General features: G+C 41.7%; 1 protein-coding gene across 1 annotated transcript in view; it reads left to right on the top strand.

Moving 5' to 3' along the window:
• Window positions 1–20,175, top strand: part of si:ch211-250c4.3 (uncharacterized protein LOC100535981 homolog) — a 31,846-nt gene that overhangs the window by 9,371 nt on the left and 2,300 nt on the right. The window contains exons 2-7 of the mRNA XM_061087150.1: window positions 1,705–2,531; window positions 9,114–9,275; window positions 12,074–12,230; window positions 15,505–15,632; window positions 17,387–17,508; window positions 19,425–19,529. Coding sequence (XP_060943133.1) covers window positions 1,705–2,531; window positions 9,114–9,275; window positions 12,074–12,230; window positions 15,505–15,632; window positions 17,387–17,508; window positions 19,425–19,521 — 1,493 coding nt within the window. The 3' untranslated portion in view covers window positions 19,522–19,529. The remainder of the gene's footprint in view (window positions 1–1,704; window positions 2,532–9,113; window positions 9,276–12,073; window positions 12,231–15,504; window positions 15,633–17,386; window positions 17,509–19,424; window positions 19,530–20,175) is intronic.

Raw genomic sequence — 20,175 nt, 5'->3', positions numbered from 1 at the left:
CAAAATTTGCGTTTTCACTAAATTCACTAAATACCGTCCTCCTCCTCCTCCTCCTCCTCCTCCTCTTCGGGGAACTGTGGGTGTGTTGCTGTTCTGTTAAGTGAGGGACTTCGAAATCAAAGCAAAATATTTTCAAAGGAAATGCTTCTGTATATAAACCTACAAAAACAAGTTTGATCAAACTATGCCATCTCTCACTTTGAGATTTTCAGTTGGGCCAAATTACAATCACAGTACGAAAACCTCAAATCACTTCCAATCAGCTGACATCCTGTTTCTGACTATTAAGCTGTGAATCATGCATCGTGCAGAAAGGCCTCTGCCCATCACGATCTCAACATCCTGTCTGTTTTAATTAAACTACTCCGAAGGAAGAGGACGTGATCAAGCAGACATGTGCATGACAACTCTGTTTACATTTATTTCAGCTGTGCTGTTCCTACTACGACTGAGCCAAAGGCTTTTGCTTTAATTCAAATTCACACAACATGCTTCGGTCTACCTTCTTCAAACTTCTGCTCAGAGAGGATAAAAGTATTGCCTCTTCAAAGAAAAGTTAATCTCATATTTGCCTTGGCAAGATCTCCACTTCACCCTGCAGAAAGGCTCCCAATCTCCCCTATTGCTGGAGTGTGATCCAACACTCTAGAATTACATTCTTTCGAAAAATGGCGCTTAGTTGCTGTTTTTTTCCAAGTATTTGCTAGCAACCCTCAAGCTTAATCAGGGCCCCTGCATCTCCTTTGGGGGGAAAGAGGGAATGCTTTTTTTGTCTCTGCTCTTAAGATTCAAAGGATGGAAGGAAGGAAAATGTAATTTGACTGACAGCTAGATGTATCAAATTGCCCACACTGAGAAAGAGGAGAGGATACATATGACTGCTCCCTGTCATGGTCTTAACCAAAGCTTCAGATCAAAGCTGCACATTCAGGTCGAATACAATGACAAATTGTACCGATCCTGTGGTATTTGAGTCAAATAGAAGGATTACATAAACGTCAGTCTCCTCGTTTCACTCCAGTTATGTCACTGTAGATGTACTATGTGATTGTCCATAAGGGCCATTGATGGTCTAAAGATTGGATCCAACCCAGCACATGTCAACTGACAGAATGCTTAAAATACCAGCATGTCTACAGTCTTTTCTTAAAAAAGCCCTTGAAATCAATTATAGTTGTACAGTGGCCAGCTATTATATCAAGTGGCTATTATAAGTCAAGCAAATCCACACTCTGGCAACCCAAAGGAACACTAGATTTCAGCTTTAGCTCAGGTATTTCAAGGCCTTTTGTTTTGTTTGAGACGTATTAGAGACATTTGAGGCTATGTGATAACAGTAAAAATTGGCAATCCAGTCTCTTCAGTAAAGAAAAATGACAAAATTTTGTGATCATGAGCAAAGACGTTACGAATTTCGATGCTTGTCTCTGCAGTCAACAGAGAATGATAAGGGGTGTATCGTCTAGGACTTAAACTTTTTCTATGTTGGTGTCTTTTAACTCAAATCACATTTATAACAATGACAGCGAAAGTACCCAAATCCTATTCAAGAAGATATTTTGAGCCGCAACCTTTGCCTACCCAACTCAATTTACCAAACCTTGGCCATGCTGGTGTCAAACCATATTATGGAAGTGTCATGTTGATGGACTGACTCAGATGACACAGCTAAAATAAATCTTTCTTTCTTTATCTGTTTTGAAGGGAAAGGAGACAGAGATGCAGTTTTGGATAGCGAGGTCGTCCTGACGAAAATGAAGCTCATCAGTAACTTCCATGAGAGGCTCCTGATGTCTGGTGACTCTACGTCCAAAATGTCTACAGTTTCAGTTTCTGAACAGGACATATCGGATCTCACCAAAGCCCCGGAGGTGAATCCCCACCTCGATAAGTCTGGACAGCCTCAGATGGAAACCAGCTCAGACTACCTGCCTGCCCATTTCTCAGACTCTCAGCTTCCGAGGTTATACAAGTTTGAATCAGAGGACTCTGGAGTGGATCTTCCAAGTGGCGCTAACTCTCCATCCACCCCAACAGGCTCCGAGCAGAGCTTTGTGGTTCACAGTCGAGAGTCCTCCTGCGATTCCTCTTGCAACTTAAACACTGACACTACCACTCTCCCTGATAAACTAGTCAGACATGCACAGAGCTCTGAGATTAAACAGGCAGAGGACTCGGTGGATAACAGTTTGGGTACAACAGTGAATACTCAGGACAGTGTGTTCATACACTCAGAAGAGCTCTGTTCTTCTGCTGTGACAGCAGAACTTCACATGGATAAGGATGTGGATAGAGACCAGAGTAGGGCTTCAGGAGATAGTCCTGAAGGAGATGAGCTGTCTGAACAGCTTGAGGAGACCAGAGCAGTAACTGAGAGGACCTGCTCAGAGGATATGAGGTCTGGTAATCAACTCTCAACAGGAACCTGTGATGACATGTTGGGCTGTGACTCACAGTCAGAGCCAATAAGAAGGAGTGCCACCAGTGACAGCCTGGAGGAGTACATGGATGCATGCTGCAGACTTAGTGAGGTAAGAAAAACAACATGTCTAAACATCCATGAATGAATCCATCCATTTTTTGCACATACTGAGTCAGGGAATGGGAGTCAAGCACAGTAAGCAAGGTAGCCCAGATGTTCTTCTCCCTAGCCACATCCTCCAGCACTGCCTTGGTAGCAAGACAATTTCCAAGGCCAGATGGGTAAACTACCTAATATTTCAGGCAAAGTCTGCATCCACCCCATGGAGAACTTCTTGCCTTAAGATGTTCACCTCAACATTTTTTGGATAAAACATTTGTGCATCCAATATCACACATAATAGTGTAATTTTTATGGAGAAAACAAAATTCAGATAGAGTGTAAAGGCAAATTGTCCTTTCACTTGATTTGCGTGACTTATTTGAGAACCAATGTGGTCACGAAAATAAGCCGGAATTTCTAAATTATGTCAAATATACATTTAGCTTTTCTGAACAGTAATCAATTGTGCTGTAGTAGAGTGTCCCTTTGCTTCTCCAATATTTCCTCTTTTTGTCTTCTGGACGCTTTTCAACTCCTACAGCTACATTTTCGCCTCAACTTATGACGTCCAGGGTGAATTTACCCCTGCCAATAAATATTAATACCTTTCCATCAAAACATGGGAGGCTTTAGAAATACTGTCCATCGAAGCACACTCTTACATAGATGTTTTCACCTCTAGTGATTTCAGGATGAAACACTGCACTTCAAACACTGAAAACAGCTTCACAGAGTCAAACAGTACTGGACAATACAGTTCTCTGTGTGATTGTGTGTGTGTGTGTGTGTGTGTGAGAGAGAAAGAGAGAGTGTGTGTGTGTGTGTGTGTGTGTGTGTGTGTGTGTGTGTGTATGTGTGTGTGTGATGTGTATGTTTGTGTGTGCTCATACTTAAGGAAAATCCCTTTTCTGGCCTCTATCATGTTAAACTTTAAACCATACCAGCCTCTATGGCTCCAGGTAATTGCATTACTGCAACTGAATAAGGGTTCAGAGGGTGAGTGCAGTTTCAAGAGCATGTTTATTGGTGTGATTCACACATGGGGGCCCTTCAATTTGTCAGATATTCTCTTCAAGTTACAAGGTGAACAAAATGAATGTAGCTGTGAAGCTGTCTGTGCTTTTATGTCTTCCTGTGCCAAGGACATGACAAACAGTGACTGTACTCATTCATAAGGACCTGTGCGGGCATGCCTCATTCATGTTACAGGAAAAAACAGAGAGGCATTTTCTTATTCACATCCAAGAGGAGAGAACAAAGTGGGCTCTACAGAGAGCGCACCTGACATCTGTGGAAGCTGCAAAGTCATAATCACCTGCTTGAAGTTCCTGAAAACATCAGAGTCAAGTCTTGAGACTGTCTTTCATTACCGGCTGCTTTTAGAATGACAGGCCAGTGCAGCCTTCAAGTAACTGTAGAAAAGATACTAAATGAAGGTTAAATGTACATTTTAATCAACTGTATTCCTAAAAGATAACATAATGTATAAAGTGTAACATTTGGCAATTGGTAAAACTTAATTACTTTATATTCTATCCATAAAAAAATTCAATTCTGTCAAATAATTGTGCATCACGACTATGGCATAGCATTTTTCCCTTCTTATAAAACAACATCTCTTTCTTGACACAAGGCTTTTATTCCTGCCAGCACCAAAACATGAGAGCCTTCTACGAGACCGAGGCAGTGTGGTCGGGAGGGCCATGTGTTACAGTGCGTGGCCGCTTTCTTCAGGACCCGCATGTCATACAGCACCTGTTCATCTGTGCTGGGGGACGGAGATTTTTTCTAGCGATACTGTCGCCTGCCGCGGGCTCCTCTCATCTGGACCCTGCCTGTTTTCCAAGCCCTGCGCTCGGCGGCCAACCTGGATGCATCAAATAGGTGTCAAATAACTCGAATTACTCACATTTTTACCCAGATAAAGGCTCTTTGATAGGTCCCTGGGGCCCTTGGGAGGTACAGTAATGGCATGTGAGCGGCAGCTTTTGGGAGCCCAGCATGCCAGACCCTAGGAGTGCATTGCTGACTGGCAGCATGGTGGTGTGGCCCCAAACGTTATAATCATCACTTATCACCCCTGCTAATAATGTAATTCCTTCCCCTGCTAAATGGGACTCTGTAGTCGGCCTCAGAGGGAGGCTGGATTCAAATATGTGAATATTACAGACTTTCTCTGTGTTCACCCACATGCCTTCTCTCTCTCTTCAACTCTGCTCCTTTGTCTGTCATTAGAAAGAACAAGAATGGATTTTATAATCTGAAAATCTGAAAGGCTCAGATGCTGTGGATGTCTAGTGCATACTGTCATATTTCCAACATCAGGCATTAATAGTGATCATATGGACCTGTTTAGCCGCGTGCTTGATCTCACACTTGGTATTCATTTTCAAAGCATACTTCATCAGCGCTTGTGTGAAATGTAATTAAAATCTGGAGCCTGGCCGCTTCTGGTTTACTTGAATTCCTCAGCTCCACAACACACAAGTGTGAACGTGAACCGTTCGTGTTTATGGGTTCAGTAGGTTATTGGTAGGAATGAGTGCAGGTTTAATGTAGGCCGTCAACCATCTAAGGGCACAGTTCTGCTGCTACAGACGTGCTTTCTGTAACACCCACTTCACACAGTGTTCGGTGAGGAATGCAGAGGTGAGACAGCCGACAGAGTTCAAACTTCTCTCCTTCTTTTTCTTCGGTCTTCAGTCAAGTATCACATTTCTTCATGAAAAGATGAAAATGCAAATGCAAATGCAAAAATACAAACTTTAGATCCTTCAAGTTCAGCTGAAGTTGCTGTGAGGCTTCAGCAGTTTCAACTATAGAGTGCATTTTAATACACAACAACAGGGAACAATTTTTGCGGCTCCTTTTAACTGCTCTAGTTTCAGGGAAAGCAAAACTCACAAATCCCATATGTACTATATTTAATTTTCACCATTGTATTTGAAAGTGTAAATCATCAGGGTGGAATTTATGTGCTATATAGTGCCAGAAAAAAAAAAAAAACTAAAAATACTACTTAAATAAATAAAATGTTGTTAAAACCTTTATATTTATCATCAAAACTCCAGTAAATTAGTCAGGTGCCAAATTCAGAAGAACAACAGCAGCTCACAATGTCTTCCAGTTCCTGCCTGACTACTGTGAAAGATAAACTGCATCAAAGTGAGGCAGAAACAGTATCTGCGTGTGTTTGGCCGGGAGAAGCAGCGTACGTGACCTGCATGTACCTTCCTCCCTATTCCTTCCACACACATCTGGTGCTTCATTCCTATCCAGCACTGTCATGTTTAGGAAAGTATTTTGAATGCGAGAAAGATAATGGGAACATCTACAAGGGAGGGGCAGAAGAGGTTCTGTTACCATAGGGATCTTAGATGTTTTCACTACTCTTGCTCTTGTTTCAAATGTGAAAGGGGGAAAACAAAATCATAAGACAATGCCTACAGTGAAACCTGCTATAGACTTTGTAGCCATAGAGAGAGAAAAATAAATAACTTTACTGGGTACGTCACTGTCAAATTTCCGACATCCACCTGGCGGAAACATTGCTTCTTTTAGTTGAAGGAAGCTGGAGTGGCTTGGGTATCTGCCTAAAGGACTCCTTTGAAGGTAATTCCAGGCATTTCCAACTGGGAAAGTAACCTAAAGTTGACCCAGAACTGGCTCGAGGGATTACACAACCTATCTGACCTGGGGCCGGTTTACCTATAAATTAAATGATTTATAGGTAAACTTGTTGAATTCTCATACTCTGCCCAAAGTGCTTGATCAATGTGTGTAAGGCTTCAAAAGTCTCCTCAAAGCGCGCTAGGTGACTTTCCAAAACCAACGCTCTCTCATTCCCACTGGCCTTGAGGTGATTTGCATGTGGTAGAGATGCTCCACTGGTTACTCTGGGGATCTTCACCTCAGTGACCAATCCCCCTTGTGCCTTTGGAGTTATCTTAGCTGGTTTTCCACTTCCAGGGAGGGTACCTTCAGAAATACATCATCACCATTTGTCTAAACTCATCCAGATCCCTTCGTTGTCATTTTCAGCTTGATTTTGCCTTTTTGCAAATCAAGGTTCGTAATGCCTTTTTGGAAGTGTCACATATGTTTTAAGATTAAGTAAAAGCATCTGTAACACAACTGTCAATCCTGTTTCATTGATTCAGTACAATGGCTGTCAACGTCAGTCTCAAAATAGTTTTTTCTGGTTATTTCTATCAGCCCAGGCATTCACCTCCTGTGAATGTTCAAAGGAACAAACAAAGGAACAATATAGTGTTTTTTTGGAAATTAAAAAATTGTTTTTTTTCATAATAAATAAAGATGAAACCGTATTTTAAAATGAATTACACATACATTTACAACTGCAGGTTATTACAAAGATTTCACTAAATTTTTCTTGACCCTCAGATTATAACGCATATAGATGATTTGAAGAAGCAGTGGATCCTTCCGACTCTCAGGGCTTAATTTATCCTTCTCATATGAGATTCTTGAACTGACGTCAGCTACTAATTCTCTCCTCAAACAATAGTGCCTCCAATGTTTCGTGCCAAATCAAGCACAAACCGGAACTCACTGCATCTCGCTAGAATTATTCATTCTTGTGTTATACACGCGACTTTTCACATGCGGTCATACTCTCGTGTTAGAATTTATTGCCCCTTGACTCATGGGATCACCGGAAACCCGAGGAAGCGCAGCAGGGTGTGTGTGTGTGTGTGTGTGTGTTTGTTTGCGTGTTTCTCCTCTTTAAAATTGGCCTGTGCACACAAAAGAGGGCATTCCTGAATCCCACTCTCTCTTCCCGGCCGTGGATCACTCACTGGTCTCTGTGGGGCTATGGATAAGATCAGTCTCAGCCCTGATAATGTCACAGTCTCAACCAAAGCAGCTTCTGTTGATAGACCACCCCCCCCCCAATCTCTAAAATCCCCCCCCCCCCCCCCCCCCCCATCAACAACTACCCCTGAGGAAGTGAGGGTCATCTCCTGGGGGGGCCTTATCTAAATAAGCCACCGATAAACGACTGGAGGCCTGGTAGCCTGAATGAAGAAAGGGGGTTTCGAGGAGTCAACAGAAGAGGAAATCCACCTGCCAAATATTGTATTAACCCTTTGAACCCGACTCATGCATTTTGTGTCAAAACCTCATGTGGATATTATAGGTTAGTCAAATCTGAGCTTGCACATACAGCAGGAATCAGTGCTCCCTTTTCAGTGATAGCAGTGAGTCTACCTGTCCCATCCCGAGTGGTACAGGTACCGGTTGTGCACACTGAGGAGTGGTCATGACATTAAGACATCATGGACCTCAACAGAATGAAAGCAGTTGTTGGCCAGGCTCGTGGAAACAGCTTCAAAATGATCCACATCGATTAGCAGATCCACTGTGGGTTGGTTGGGTTGTTGTGCTAAAACACTGTTTTATGGATCTAGACCAGAATTTTATGCGGCTATGGTCTCTGACTTTGACTGTAATTTAGGGCTCAACAGGTAGTGTACACAGTTTCTTACTCTGAAACACTGCCTGGTTCTGAAGGACAAAGGGTTGAGAAGAATGGTGAGAACTAACCAAAACAGTACAGTGCTTTAACATCAAAACAATGAGCTCGAAGATGAAGCTAAAACGCTTTAAAAAAAACTGCAGAGTTTGGTGATACATTTTAGCATTGTTTTCCACAAGTCAACCCATTCATATTATTTACAGTTATTTGACCTATTATCAATATAAAAATATTGACTAATACCAATTTCGCAAAAAAGACAAAATTCTAGAAAATCCAAAGTAACATTTCAAAGTTTTATGTTAAATATGTCACAGCATTTATTACTAGAGCAATCAAAAGCATCCAAGGTGCCACGTGGGAACGGGTTCATGGTCAAGAGCCTGTGTGACCTACACGAGGTTTGTGCATCAGGGGAAATGAGTGATGTCAGTCCTCCAGCATGTTGTGGCTGCTGGCCCATTGTTTGGCCAGTGTTTCCATCACGCCTCCCAGTTGCCTGACTGGAGTTTCAGTGTAAGCAGTACAGGAAAGAGGGTAGAAAGACCCTGACCTGAGCTCACATCCTGCTTTTGTTGGGACCCTTTTAGGAATGTTGACGAATGGATAAATATTTGCTCAAAATTTCCTTTTTTCAATTTGCTGAAAAACGTGAACATCTGCACCTCCTGGGAATTGGATTCTTGATGATGCACTAAGACACAAGCCAATTGAATCCTCGAACATCTCTATTAAAATGACATTATTTAAGTCCTTAAAATATAGTTGAAAGCAGAAATCAATGAAATGTCTGTTGACTGTGTTATGACACAGTAGCACAGAGACATATTCTTTTTTGATTGTTTATCTTTGTCTGAAATGCTTTTCAGGAGCCACAAAACAAGCTATACACCAAAACATATATTTACCTGGAGCAGGTCAAAAGTGCTACTGGCCTACTTACCCAGGCAGGGTCAGTCAAAACCCCAGTGCAGGTTTACATACTGTATACTTACAAAATGTAAAATGCAATTCCAGAAGGTGAATAATTCATTTTTCTAGCTTATTCCTGATAACTTGACTAACTTGAATGCCTTCTGTTTGTCACAGGCACAGGAAGTGAGTTCCAACCCTTTGGGTTCAGGCCTTGGTTACCTGGAGCACATCTGCCAGCTCATCGAGAAGATCGGCCAGCTGCAGGAGACCAACCTCCGGCTGCAGAGGCAGATCTGTGGGCTGGAAAAAGACAGCAGGATGACAAAAACCAAAGAGGTGAGTGGATGTTCTTTCACTTGTGTTATTCTCAGGGTAGAGGTCTAATATGAACAAGCAATAGCACTGCCTTCCTGGGGGCGTCACCCCTGTTCATGGTTTACCTTCTTATCTCAGCTTGATCTTAAAATTATATCTGAAAGCCTGTGTCACAAACTAGATGTGAAGAGTTTGAGAGATGTGGGCATTAACATGAATATCTAAATTATGCTTTTACTGTTATTATACATTACTTGTATTACTTTTTCAAATATACACATGAGAACAAGGTCACTTTACAAATACACACATATAAGGTCACTGACCACAACATTTTTTGTTTTCTTAAAAGCGCTGTAACTAAAGGTTGCAAATACTGAAAAAGCACTTACTGCTCAACAGTATTCCAGTGTGATTTGTGGGCTGTATTGTAATCTATCATATACAGGGATCTCTAAACAAGAGGATTCATTGTTAAAGACCTTGGCACAATAGGAAATTCAGAAATGCTGAGACAGACACTGGTGCAGTCAGTTTTGGGTTTAGATGCCGGAACAGCTGAACACTGGAGCAGTGGACGAAGCCAGCAGGAGTCCAGGACTTCAAAGCTTTCAAAGAATCCAAGCCAAAGAGTCGGACAGAGAGAAATAAGAAAGGGCGGACTCAGTGTCACGTATTTCATTCAGACAAGCACCCTTTATAAGAAAATATACCTTTACATTACAGAGTAGCTTTAAGCCAACTCTGGAGCAATATATAACATTCATGTGTCATATTATAAATGTAGATAAGGTGAAATAAATAATGTGAAATAGGTTTTCATCCACATCAAGACTGAAAAATGCCTGAATATGATTGACCAAACCGGCTACTCTCCCAAGGCTTTTATGTCTGATTCCCTGCTGTGATATTCTCAGTGGCAAATCCACGACTTGAGACAACAGCGACACATCAAAAGAAGAGGAGAGCAGCCTGAGTTGCTGCACTGTCTCAGCTCTGAATGGACCTTTCACACACTGATCTGGTGCAGCATTCACATCAGCAGCAGTATCACAGCTGGATACATGAAGGCAGGAAGAGGCCAAGCAAAAAGCAGTGACTGCTCTACACTTGAAAATAGAAGTGACAATAGTTAGAAACACAGAAAATGAGGTATTGCAGATTGACATCATACGTATTTCCCTCTTAGCTCAGTGCACAGGTAACCAGGGAAAAGGTGAAAAATACATATGCTGTGGAAAATCCTGAAATCAAACAAGACTAACAGCCTGCTGCCACGTGAGTCATAGACACTGGTAGCTAAAGGTTAATGTGCCATGCACATATTAAATTCCCAATGTTCTCCATCTTTGTTTGGACAGTGGCTTGCCGGTATTTGTTTAACAAAACTCAAAGTACAGGTGAGATTTACAAATTGTAGTTAGTCTGACCAATTAAAGAAATAATGATCTTAGATTCGGATACACCATTAAACTTTCTCATGTCCCTTCTGCTATGTCTCCAGCACCTATACTGAAACTCAGGCAGGGCCTTTGTGGTCAAACCCAGAATACCTTGAGGTTTAACAAATACAAAATTATGAGGCATTTCGGGAGGTGAACGGTTCGTTCATCTGCCGGGTAAGAGTCTTTGGATAATTTTTCACGTGACCTGCATAGGCTCAGAGGAGGAAACAGAAAGGATTTGTTTACCTCGTTCACTTTCACCTGACTAGGTTTAGTAAGACGTGAATGATATTCGTTCACAAGACATAATTACAGGTTTTCGTTATTTTAACTTTTTTGTACTTTACTTACAGTTCAGTGCAAAGTAATTGTTTGCCATTATAATAACATGCTAGTGTGATAGTAAATGACCATTTCAAATCATCCAAACTGTCATGATACAATGCAGGAATTTCATTCCCCCCCCCACCCCCTTTCGTTGAAATGAACGAATGACTCTAAAAAAGATTTGTTCATTTTACTGAACGAGATTCAAAGAACCGAGTCGGTAAAATGATCTGAACTTCCCATCACTATCCCCTATGCTCTTGTAGAATATAAATGAGCAGTGGTTATGTAAGAAAACTGTGTTGATATCAGGAGGGAAAACATGTGCGTGTGTGTGAGTGTGTGTGTGGGGGGGGGCTGATGTGCACTTGGCTGTGTTGATCTAGAGGCCCATTAGAAGCTCCACAGCAGGGGAAAGGTGAAAGAGGTTAGAGTAAGCAGAGGGGGAAAGAGAAATGTTTTGACAAAAATTGGGATATTAAGAAATTACTTTATATATTATTCTTCTTTGGGCGACTCCAGTCAAAACATTATTTCATACAACAGGAGAGAAAAGAAAAAAAATATAATCTCTTGCCTCTAATCTTCTCCACGTGACACTGCTCATTAATATTGCTTTCACTATTATGAGATTTTAATAGTAGTGCTGTCCTCACTTTTTTTTTTTTTTTTTTGCGTGGAAGGATGTGAACTTCAATTTGACCGAATCTGGGATGACTCAGTCATTTGTATTGTTCTTTTTTTTTTCACAGGATGAACATACAGTGTACTGACACACACGCTCGCAGGCATACACACTCACACACACATGCTATTTTTTCTCCAAATTTCAAGCAGTCATTTCTTTTCTGTACCACAAAGGCTCATTTTGGCTCCGAGCTCTAAGCTTATTGATATTTTATGAACACAAAATAATAATTATGTCCATTCAGTAGCTTGTTCCCCCTCTGAGACCACTTTCCTTCACAAAGTACTCCTTCCTGAGTAAAAAAATATCTAGTATCATTTTTGTTAATGTTGGCATGTTTGTGCTGTGTCTCCGAACAGGACTTTTTCAACCAGCACTGCTGCTGTGGAGCCGCCAGCCTCAGCTTCCAGCACGTTCACAAGAGACACTCCAGAAGTGAGTGTTTGTCACCCAGCGGAACCCTCTCCGACCTGTCCACCATCCCCGAGGTCACCCAGCTCATTCCAACCATGACAGGTAACACAAATTTAATTTTCAGTATTTGACATTTGTTTTTCCTGCAGTAACAAACCATCTTCAGGGTGAGAAATTCGATGCTTGTCTCAATTATTGTGTTCATAAAAGCCAACCCCTTTCCCTTTGTGTACGGTCTGTGAGGAATATTAATAGCTCTACAGTTGCTTTTGATGGCACAGACATTATTGAACAAGTCTAATGGTCTCATCCCTGTTGGTAATTACATCTAACTCAAAGTAAAGATCTGAGATCTGTGAACTAGTGACTAGTGAATCAAAAAAAAAAAGTTGGACAAGTTGTTCATGAACCCCTATGGTTAGTCAAATTCATCTGAAAGAGAAAATAAAGGTACAGGGTGAAGCACACGTCATCTAAAGGTGAATGTTTTTCCTGGTTCTGAATGACGCTACTCTGCAAACTGTTAAAATACTCCCCCCCCCCCGTGGCTGCATCGCACTGCTGTGTAACCTTTACTCAAACATTCTGTTTCTTTTGTCATCTTGATGCGATTAAGTGTACAAATGGGGATAATAACACCCAGACAGTCTTTCCCCAAAGTCATTTGTGATATTTCATGCAGTAGTTCATACAAAAAGAAACAGGGAGAGAGCTCACTCTTTCACGGTGGGTAGCTCTCTGTGTACAGGGGTGACTGTCGGATTGTCAGTTTGGGGAAGTGTCTGACGCAGCTCTTCGGAAACTCTCCACAGAGAAAGAAAGATGACTGCTAGTGGATCTGACAAGCATTATGGTCTGAGGGAGTACAAACCAACGGCAGTGCTAAGAACTGCAGAGATGAATGTGAGGTTGGAAGTGTAGTGAGAGCAGTTTGATGGGATAAGTGAATACACACTGGGGTTCTAGGTCTGTGTCAGCCTAGAGAGATCCAGTAACAAATGCATTGTTTGGTGGACTGGGCCCATCAGAGTCATAGATTGTGTTTCTCTGAGATACACAGTCCTGTTTGGTCTGAGTCTATGAGACGCAGCTGAATGACCTGGAGGTCAGTGAAACTCACCCTTAATTAACATTTAGCATTTAATTACTAGTAGGATCAGCAGTTAATAACCTGCTCCAGTGGGATGTGTCAACAAATACACACACGCACAACCACATATTCATTTCAGTGTGACACACTGTTGAAATGGATCTAACTATGTCATTGAAAAAAGCTTCAGTAGTGATAGAGTTTCACATCCTGACCCCGAAGCGACCTCACATGTTTTTCTGCCTCGGTGTTTACCTTGTCATCAGACCCACGCTCCAGGTGATGTTGGTCGTTTCGGGAACGCGGCCACCCCCCCCCCCCCCCCCACCAAATGTTATCATTCGCGTTGTGCTTTTTTTTTCGGAGCTGCTTGAGAAAGCGGTGTTGAGCGACAGCTCGGCAGTCCCGCAGGGAAGATGAAATTATGACTCGAGCGAGACCAAGGCGGAATTCCTGGCATCCTGACGGGAACACATGATGTCCCATGGACTCTGGAATGCCTCGGTTCTTCCTCTGATGGACAGGAAACGGGATCTGGAGGAGAGGCTTAGACGTAAGGGGAGAAGGGGGGGGGGCCTGATTGGGTTCTTAAAAGAGGAGAGTTCTTCTTTGTCTTTTGTTAAGTGTTGTACTGTGGCGTTGAATTCATTGTCATAGACAATCCTCAGATGGTTTGGGACTTTTTCCACAGAAACAAAAGGATAAATTGTCGAGTGAGCGACGGTGAAAAAGAGAAGATGGTTTCTGTTTGGTTTGTGGAACTGGAGGGATAAGGTTAGGGTGGGAGTGGGCATTTCACGGAGGATCATTCCAAGTTTGTATGGTATATATGTTTATACACCAAAATAATGGTGCCAGGAGCAGCAGGAACTGTGAGTCCACGTGATAGAGGTGGTGGTGGTGTTTACATGTTAATGGGAGAAGTGGGAGTACAGGATGAACAAAAACAGAAAAACAGGCCGGTGCTGATTTCTATCACAGGCTGTCATAACAGCTCTCTCTCCCCCCTCAGCAGGCCTCTAGCACATGAACACTTCTCACACAAACGTGCAACATTCAGCTTTGAAAACTGTAATTAAGTCACAGTGACCATTAACAGTGCGTACATGCCGTGCCCCTACTTGACTGAAACTGGCTTTTATAGTGGTGTTCATAGCCTGAACTGGGTCAAGCCTCTGGTATGCAGGCTTATAAATTAGGGCTTCATCAAACACAGCAAACAGCTGTTTTTGGTAAAAATAAAAAGTTCAGACTTGGTGATCACAGACTCTAAAGGATTTACCTGTAACATAGGAAAGCTGTGAAACATAAAATTAAAGGGATTCTTGAACACAACATATCATATTTATTGTAGTCGGGAACATCTCAACCTTTCCTACTGTGACAGGTCAAAAGGTCTAATGTGAAAAAGTGCACAGCCCTGATTAAATAATATCCAGGTATTACTTATTGTAACTGCAAATACGGTTGAGGAAATGAGGATATACAGAACATTGGTGATCAAATAATAAGGATTTTGCTGGCAAATACCAATTTTTGGTGTCTGTAAAAGAGAACAATATTTAATTGCCATTGAATGATAAGACAATAAATCAGTGTTGTGCAATAATGCATTAAACGTGATACCATAAAATGGTGTGCCTTTCGACATTCAATAAATTTGGTTATCTAAATAAAATATTAAATATTAAAAATATTAATATTAAATCACAACTTTAATTGATGAAAGTTACCTCATGGCACCACCCTTCTAAGGAAGGGAAGAGATAGCCAATTTATTGATTAAGTCTCATAAAAGTACTAACTACAAATTTGGAACTCTGAAAAATTAAATTAATAACTTTAACTAAAATTACCATATAGATAGTTAGCTTAGTTGAGGATATGGAGTTCTTGACAGTGGCAAAGAAAGACTGTGAAGAGCATAACTAACTAACATTAACTTTCCTATATCAACACAACAAATCAAACTCATACACTTCACCCAGGATAGAATAAACAGTCTTTGCTTAGCCTGGGATAATTAGTTGTGTTACCCGTCCATGGAAAGGGGAGTTCTGTCCCAACATCAGAATGTTTAATCAAACACTTCAGTGTTTCCCTCTCAGCAAAGTGCAAATATAAAAACAGCACAAAGTTCATACTTAATGGCGTCTGGTAGACATGTGTCTCTCAGAAGCAGTTGAGAGCACTACAAAAAACTCTAAAAGGAATGAACTGCCTCACCCAAGAAAACTCTCCCACGCACACATTGTTAATGTTCCACGTTTGTGATTTGTGTTTCAGACTTGAGGAGTGAGGGTTTGACACCCGTCCCGCTCTGGAGGAGAGGCTTGAACCGAAGGAGTTACACTGAGGGGGAGGAACGCTTCCTCGGGGACAGCACCGAAGGGCTCTCCATCCCCCAGCGCAGGGTGAGTCATGTGCACATGTTATAGACCCACTGCAACAAGGAAATTCATTCAATCAGTGGGTGATCCATGTTTTTCCTACACAAAGGACCTGTTCATGGAGAGGCCAAGTGCTGTCAGTATTAAGGAACCTGCACTAAAAAGTTAGCATCTAAAAACAATAGGACTTCTCTGACCATAGACTGTCTTTCTTTGAAAAATAATCTCTTTAAAAACTGATTGCGATGCTATCAAAAGATGCCTTCACTTCACAGATTATTATTCACAAGAAGGCGGGGGGGTGTTACACATGTCTGTAGGATCTATAGTAGTGATCTAAGATTATGGTATAAAGAGCAATTAGGACGTTTCCAAATTCACTCATCCTAGTCTAACAGTGGAAACAAAGTGTCTGAGCCAGGCACATGATTCAAAAGGGTTGTGGACTCTTCATTAATCACGGGTCTGTTGTGGGTGTGGCATGCAATAAACCAGAGTGAGCATCAGAATGCCATCTTCTATTCCCTTTGAAAGCCAGCTGCACTTGAACTCTGTCAGATCTGTTGGGTAGTAAAGAGAAATTCCACTCCGCAGAGGAAATGGTTTTACTTTGTACATGAGAAAACCATCTGTGTGTGTAGGCAGCAGCGTGTGCACGTGTTGTCCACCTGCCCGTGCAGGTGCATGTTAATGTCTTGGTGACATAAACAAAACATAGACTATCAGTGTTCCAGTTTTTGTTGGTCATTTACATTATTCCTCTGCTTTCCCTTGCTTGAAAATATCAGTGTGCCTGACCAGACCTGATTTGAGAACCAAGACCTCAGATGGGTGCCAGTGCATCTGCTGTTTCAGCAACATGAGCACTGGATGGGAAAAGGACACATTAGTGGGTCTAAAAGCAAAGATATTTGCATCCTGCTTGGTGCCTCTTTCTGTCGGGTGCAAGATAAAGTTTCCCAACATCCACATCCTATGTTTACTGTGTGCATGGCACACTCACTGATGAAACGTGATAAATGAAGTATTTCTTTGGGGTGTGGAGCAGTGATTCTCCCTCAGCGTTGGCCTCAGCTGTGGGAACCGACAGTAACCAAAGTAGCAGGAAGGAGATGCTGCTCCAAACACAACACCTCTTGTTTTTAGCTTGTTTTTTCAGTCTTTCCAAACTTTAGATGAGTACATTTCAACTCCGTGTCCAATTGCCAGCTTATTCCAAAACTTTCTCATTGTCTTCATTCGCGAATAAAGTTTTTGGTGCAGTTGTCATTGTAGAACCTTGCTATGGAACTTCACTCATTAGCAATGGTTAACATGAACTTTTCTGAAATCTGAAATTTTTATGGCATTTTTTTGTCTTTTTGCTGGATCTTTACTCTCAACAGTACCAGAGGATAGAATAACACTGTCTCTCTAGTACATTAGTCTGACCCTCATCAACACTTCCAGATTCCTCAGCACTGTGGTTGTGTCTATCAGACAGCACCAAAGGAAATCTGTGGAGCTTCTCATATAGCAGTCTCACATTAAGAACAAAGCATCAACGGCAGTACTCAAAGTTAAAACCTGAAAATCACTTGAAACGGTTTGGTCAAAAAGTAAACACTCCATAGAAAACCTCAGTGTATTAAACTTTTTTTTTTTTTTCTCTACAAGCTAAAGACCAACCTCCTCCCCTCATAGTTAATGAAGGTGATGCTAATAGAAAGGGTAAGGGTTAGTTCTTACTCAAAGTTATGTTCATATGAAGGTTTATTCTTATATGTCTTTGGTTGCAGCTGAGTGAAAACTACACCTGGGGCAGAGTCAAAGACCTGGTGAGGAAAACTAAGACAAGGAACCAGAGCAGGCTGGGACTGACCTCCGCCTCTCTGAAGATGTCCTGCCCACAACTCTACAGGTGAGGAGCACGCCACATTCCAACTTTGAGTCCCTTATTCTCTGTAAACTTGACCATATCAATACAACTGTGACTTTCTGGTGCTTTAGTACATTTTTCTTACTGACCTACTTTTTTCAACTTCATTGTTAATCTATGAAAAATAGAAGATTAGCTGTCATGTGTTTTAGGAGATTGCTTTTTTCCACATTATATACAACTGCCACTAAAGTTTGTCTTGGTTTGGTCGAAGCCACTTAGCTTCCACTCAAGGAAAATCTTAATGCTATGCGATGATATTTTGAGCAACAGCATTCTTGCAGCTTTATGTGTTTGAGGAAATGCTCCTTTAAGGATTAACTGCAACGTGAACTGAAAATCCCGGACTTAACTGGCTCAGAACTGTGTGCATGCACAAAATCTGATTTGCTGTAAAGCTCTATCCCTTTGTGCTGCCAAACACTGAATATTAAAATGTAATACCAGGCCCTTCAGGGTCATTTCTGAGAAAAACCCCAGATCTAACCATTTTACAAGCTGGAAAACAATGACATTGTATTACTTCTTGCATTATATACACAATTTTTGCAGTTGCATTAATGGCAGCCTGTTTCGAAGACTATTTTATTTAAATATTGTCTTTCTTATTTCCTCAGTTTTGTATACGAAGGTTCTGTCTTTCCTCTATTTTATGCAGCAGTTTAGCCTCCTCCAGGTCATTGTTTTGGTCTCCTGCCCTGCAAATCCCTCTCTCATTCCGTTGAATTTGAATTGTTTGCCCAATATGTGAACTAATATCACTGAGGAAGGCCACACCTCACTGATTAAAGATAGTCATTCCGATTCTGGATCCAATTACTTGTACTTTTCAGTGCATACCATAATATTGGGACAGCTGTGAGCCAATGAAAATATATGGCTCTAGAGGCTTATTTAGAATCACATGACATAAGGAAGAGAAATACCAGCGATGGATTTAGTACTCAATCAAACTGTATTTAAACATTTCTGCTCAGTGAGGGTTTTCCAGACAATACATCACTGTATCAGCAGAAAAGAATCACACAAAATACAGATAAACATATTCTTGTTATTCAAAAATGATGTGGTAAAAGAGAAGAAGTGTGTTTTCCTTCATCCTGCTTTCTCTGTGTCCTCTTGTTCAAAAAAGTATGAAATGTTGAAAAATGTAAAACTCTGTGATAAAGCCCATGCTTTATTGTCCTTTAGTTCTTTCTGCTGCTCTCTCGTCCTTTTTGGGTTGGAATGGCATCAGTGAAACGATTGGGCACTTTCCCCCCCCCGTGTGTTGGACGAAACCTAAAAAAGAAGAGAAGGAATGCGAGTTATTTAGCTGCAGTGAATAAAAGCCAGCATGAGGGGGGAAATTGGTGACAGCTTACGTGACTTTTGGGGCAAGTCACCGACACGTGACAGGTTCCTGGAAGATGGAGATAAAAAGGAGTTCCTAGCTCCAGCCTGACAGAGCGGTCAGAGTGTGGATTTATTTCATGTGATAGGTTGTACAGTGGAGGAATCTGATGGGAGGTGGAGGACCGCTGGCCCTTCAGCCTCTCCCTGCGTCTTGACCGGGATTTGGCACCGGCCCAGAAGGACTGAGCGAGAGGAGGAGGGGACGGGGGTGCAGAGTCAGGCCTGAGGTATGCCTGGAGGAGTGGGAGAGTTCCCCTGTGGATTGAAGCTCAGGCCTGGCGAGAGATATGGCCGCTGTCCAGGATTCATTAAAAACAACAGCACCCTCCCGCTGAGACATGCATGCCGCCCTGCTGCGGGGCTCCTGACTATGTGGGAATATTGGACAATAAATGTTTTCTCATAGCCCGAGCTGCTGTGATGCAAACTGAAGGAGCATATCGGACGTCGACCATAAATACTCATGAACACTCCCATTAACAACTGTCTCCTCTTTTATACAGGCCTGATCTGGGACCAGTAGAACCTGACAGCAGGAACAGGAACTCCATGATTGTCTTGGGCCACCAGAGCAAAATGGACTTCGCATGGCTACAATAAATATCCAGGTAGTGCAGAAGACTGTTTATCTTCCCTCACCTGCGCTCCACATAAAGCTCTATATGACAAATCAGGTACCACATGGGGAAAAAAATCTGTTTGCAACAATGAACAAGTCTTTATCCGTTTCTGCATGAACCTATGAAAGTATGTGCAGGCCCAGGTCAAAATCTGATAAATAAGTTCTGCAAACTTCCAGCCCCATGTCATTGTTTCCAACTTTCTAGCACAACACAACAATCAAGCTGTGTCCAAAGCACCAGTAAAATATAATAATGATCATCTGAAAAAAGGTTGGGAATGAAATTAGTTCAAGCTACACCTAGCATCTTTGGCACTTCTTCTCCATCCTGGGAGAGGGATCCCTCACATCTGTCTGAGGTTTCTACGTGTTTTTCCTCTGTTAATGTGTTTTTTTTTTGGGGCTAGTTTTCCCTTACTCTTGTTAGTCAAAATAACAATAGATCGCTACAGACTATAAATATTATAACCAAGTGTCTCAATATCTTAATTCGTTGATTAGCATTTTTATTTATCATTTCCGACTTCAGTGTAGTATTTTGACCAAGCAAAAGTTAGCAACCTGAAGCATTAAATCCAACAACATATTGATGATGAAACACTACCATTTTGGAGTAATGGACAAATCTTAAG

This window comes from Limanda limanda, chromosome 15 (genome assembly GCF_963576545.1).
Source record: "Limanda limanda chromosome 15, fLimLim1.1, whole genome shotgun sequence".
NCBI lineage: Eukaryota > Metazoa > Chordata > Actinopteri > Pleuronectiformes > Pleuronectidae > Limanda > Limanda limanda.
Note: the sequence above shows the minus strand (reverse complement) of the source record. Positions and strands in the feature narration are given on the sequence as shown.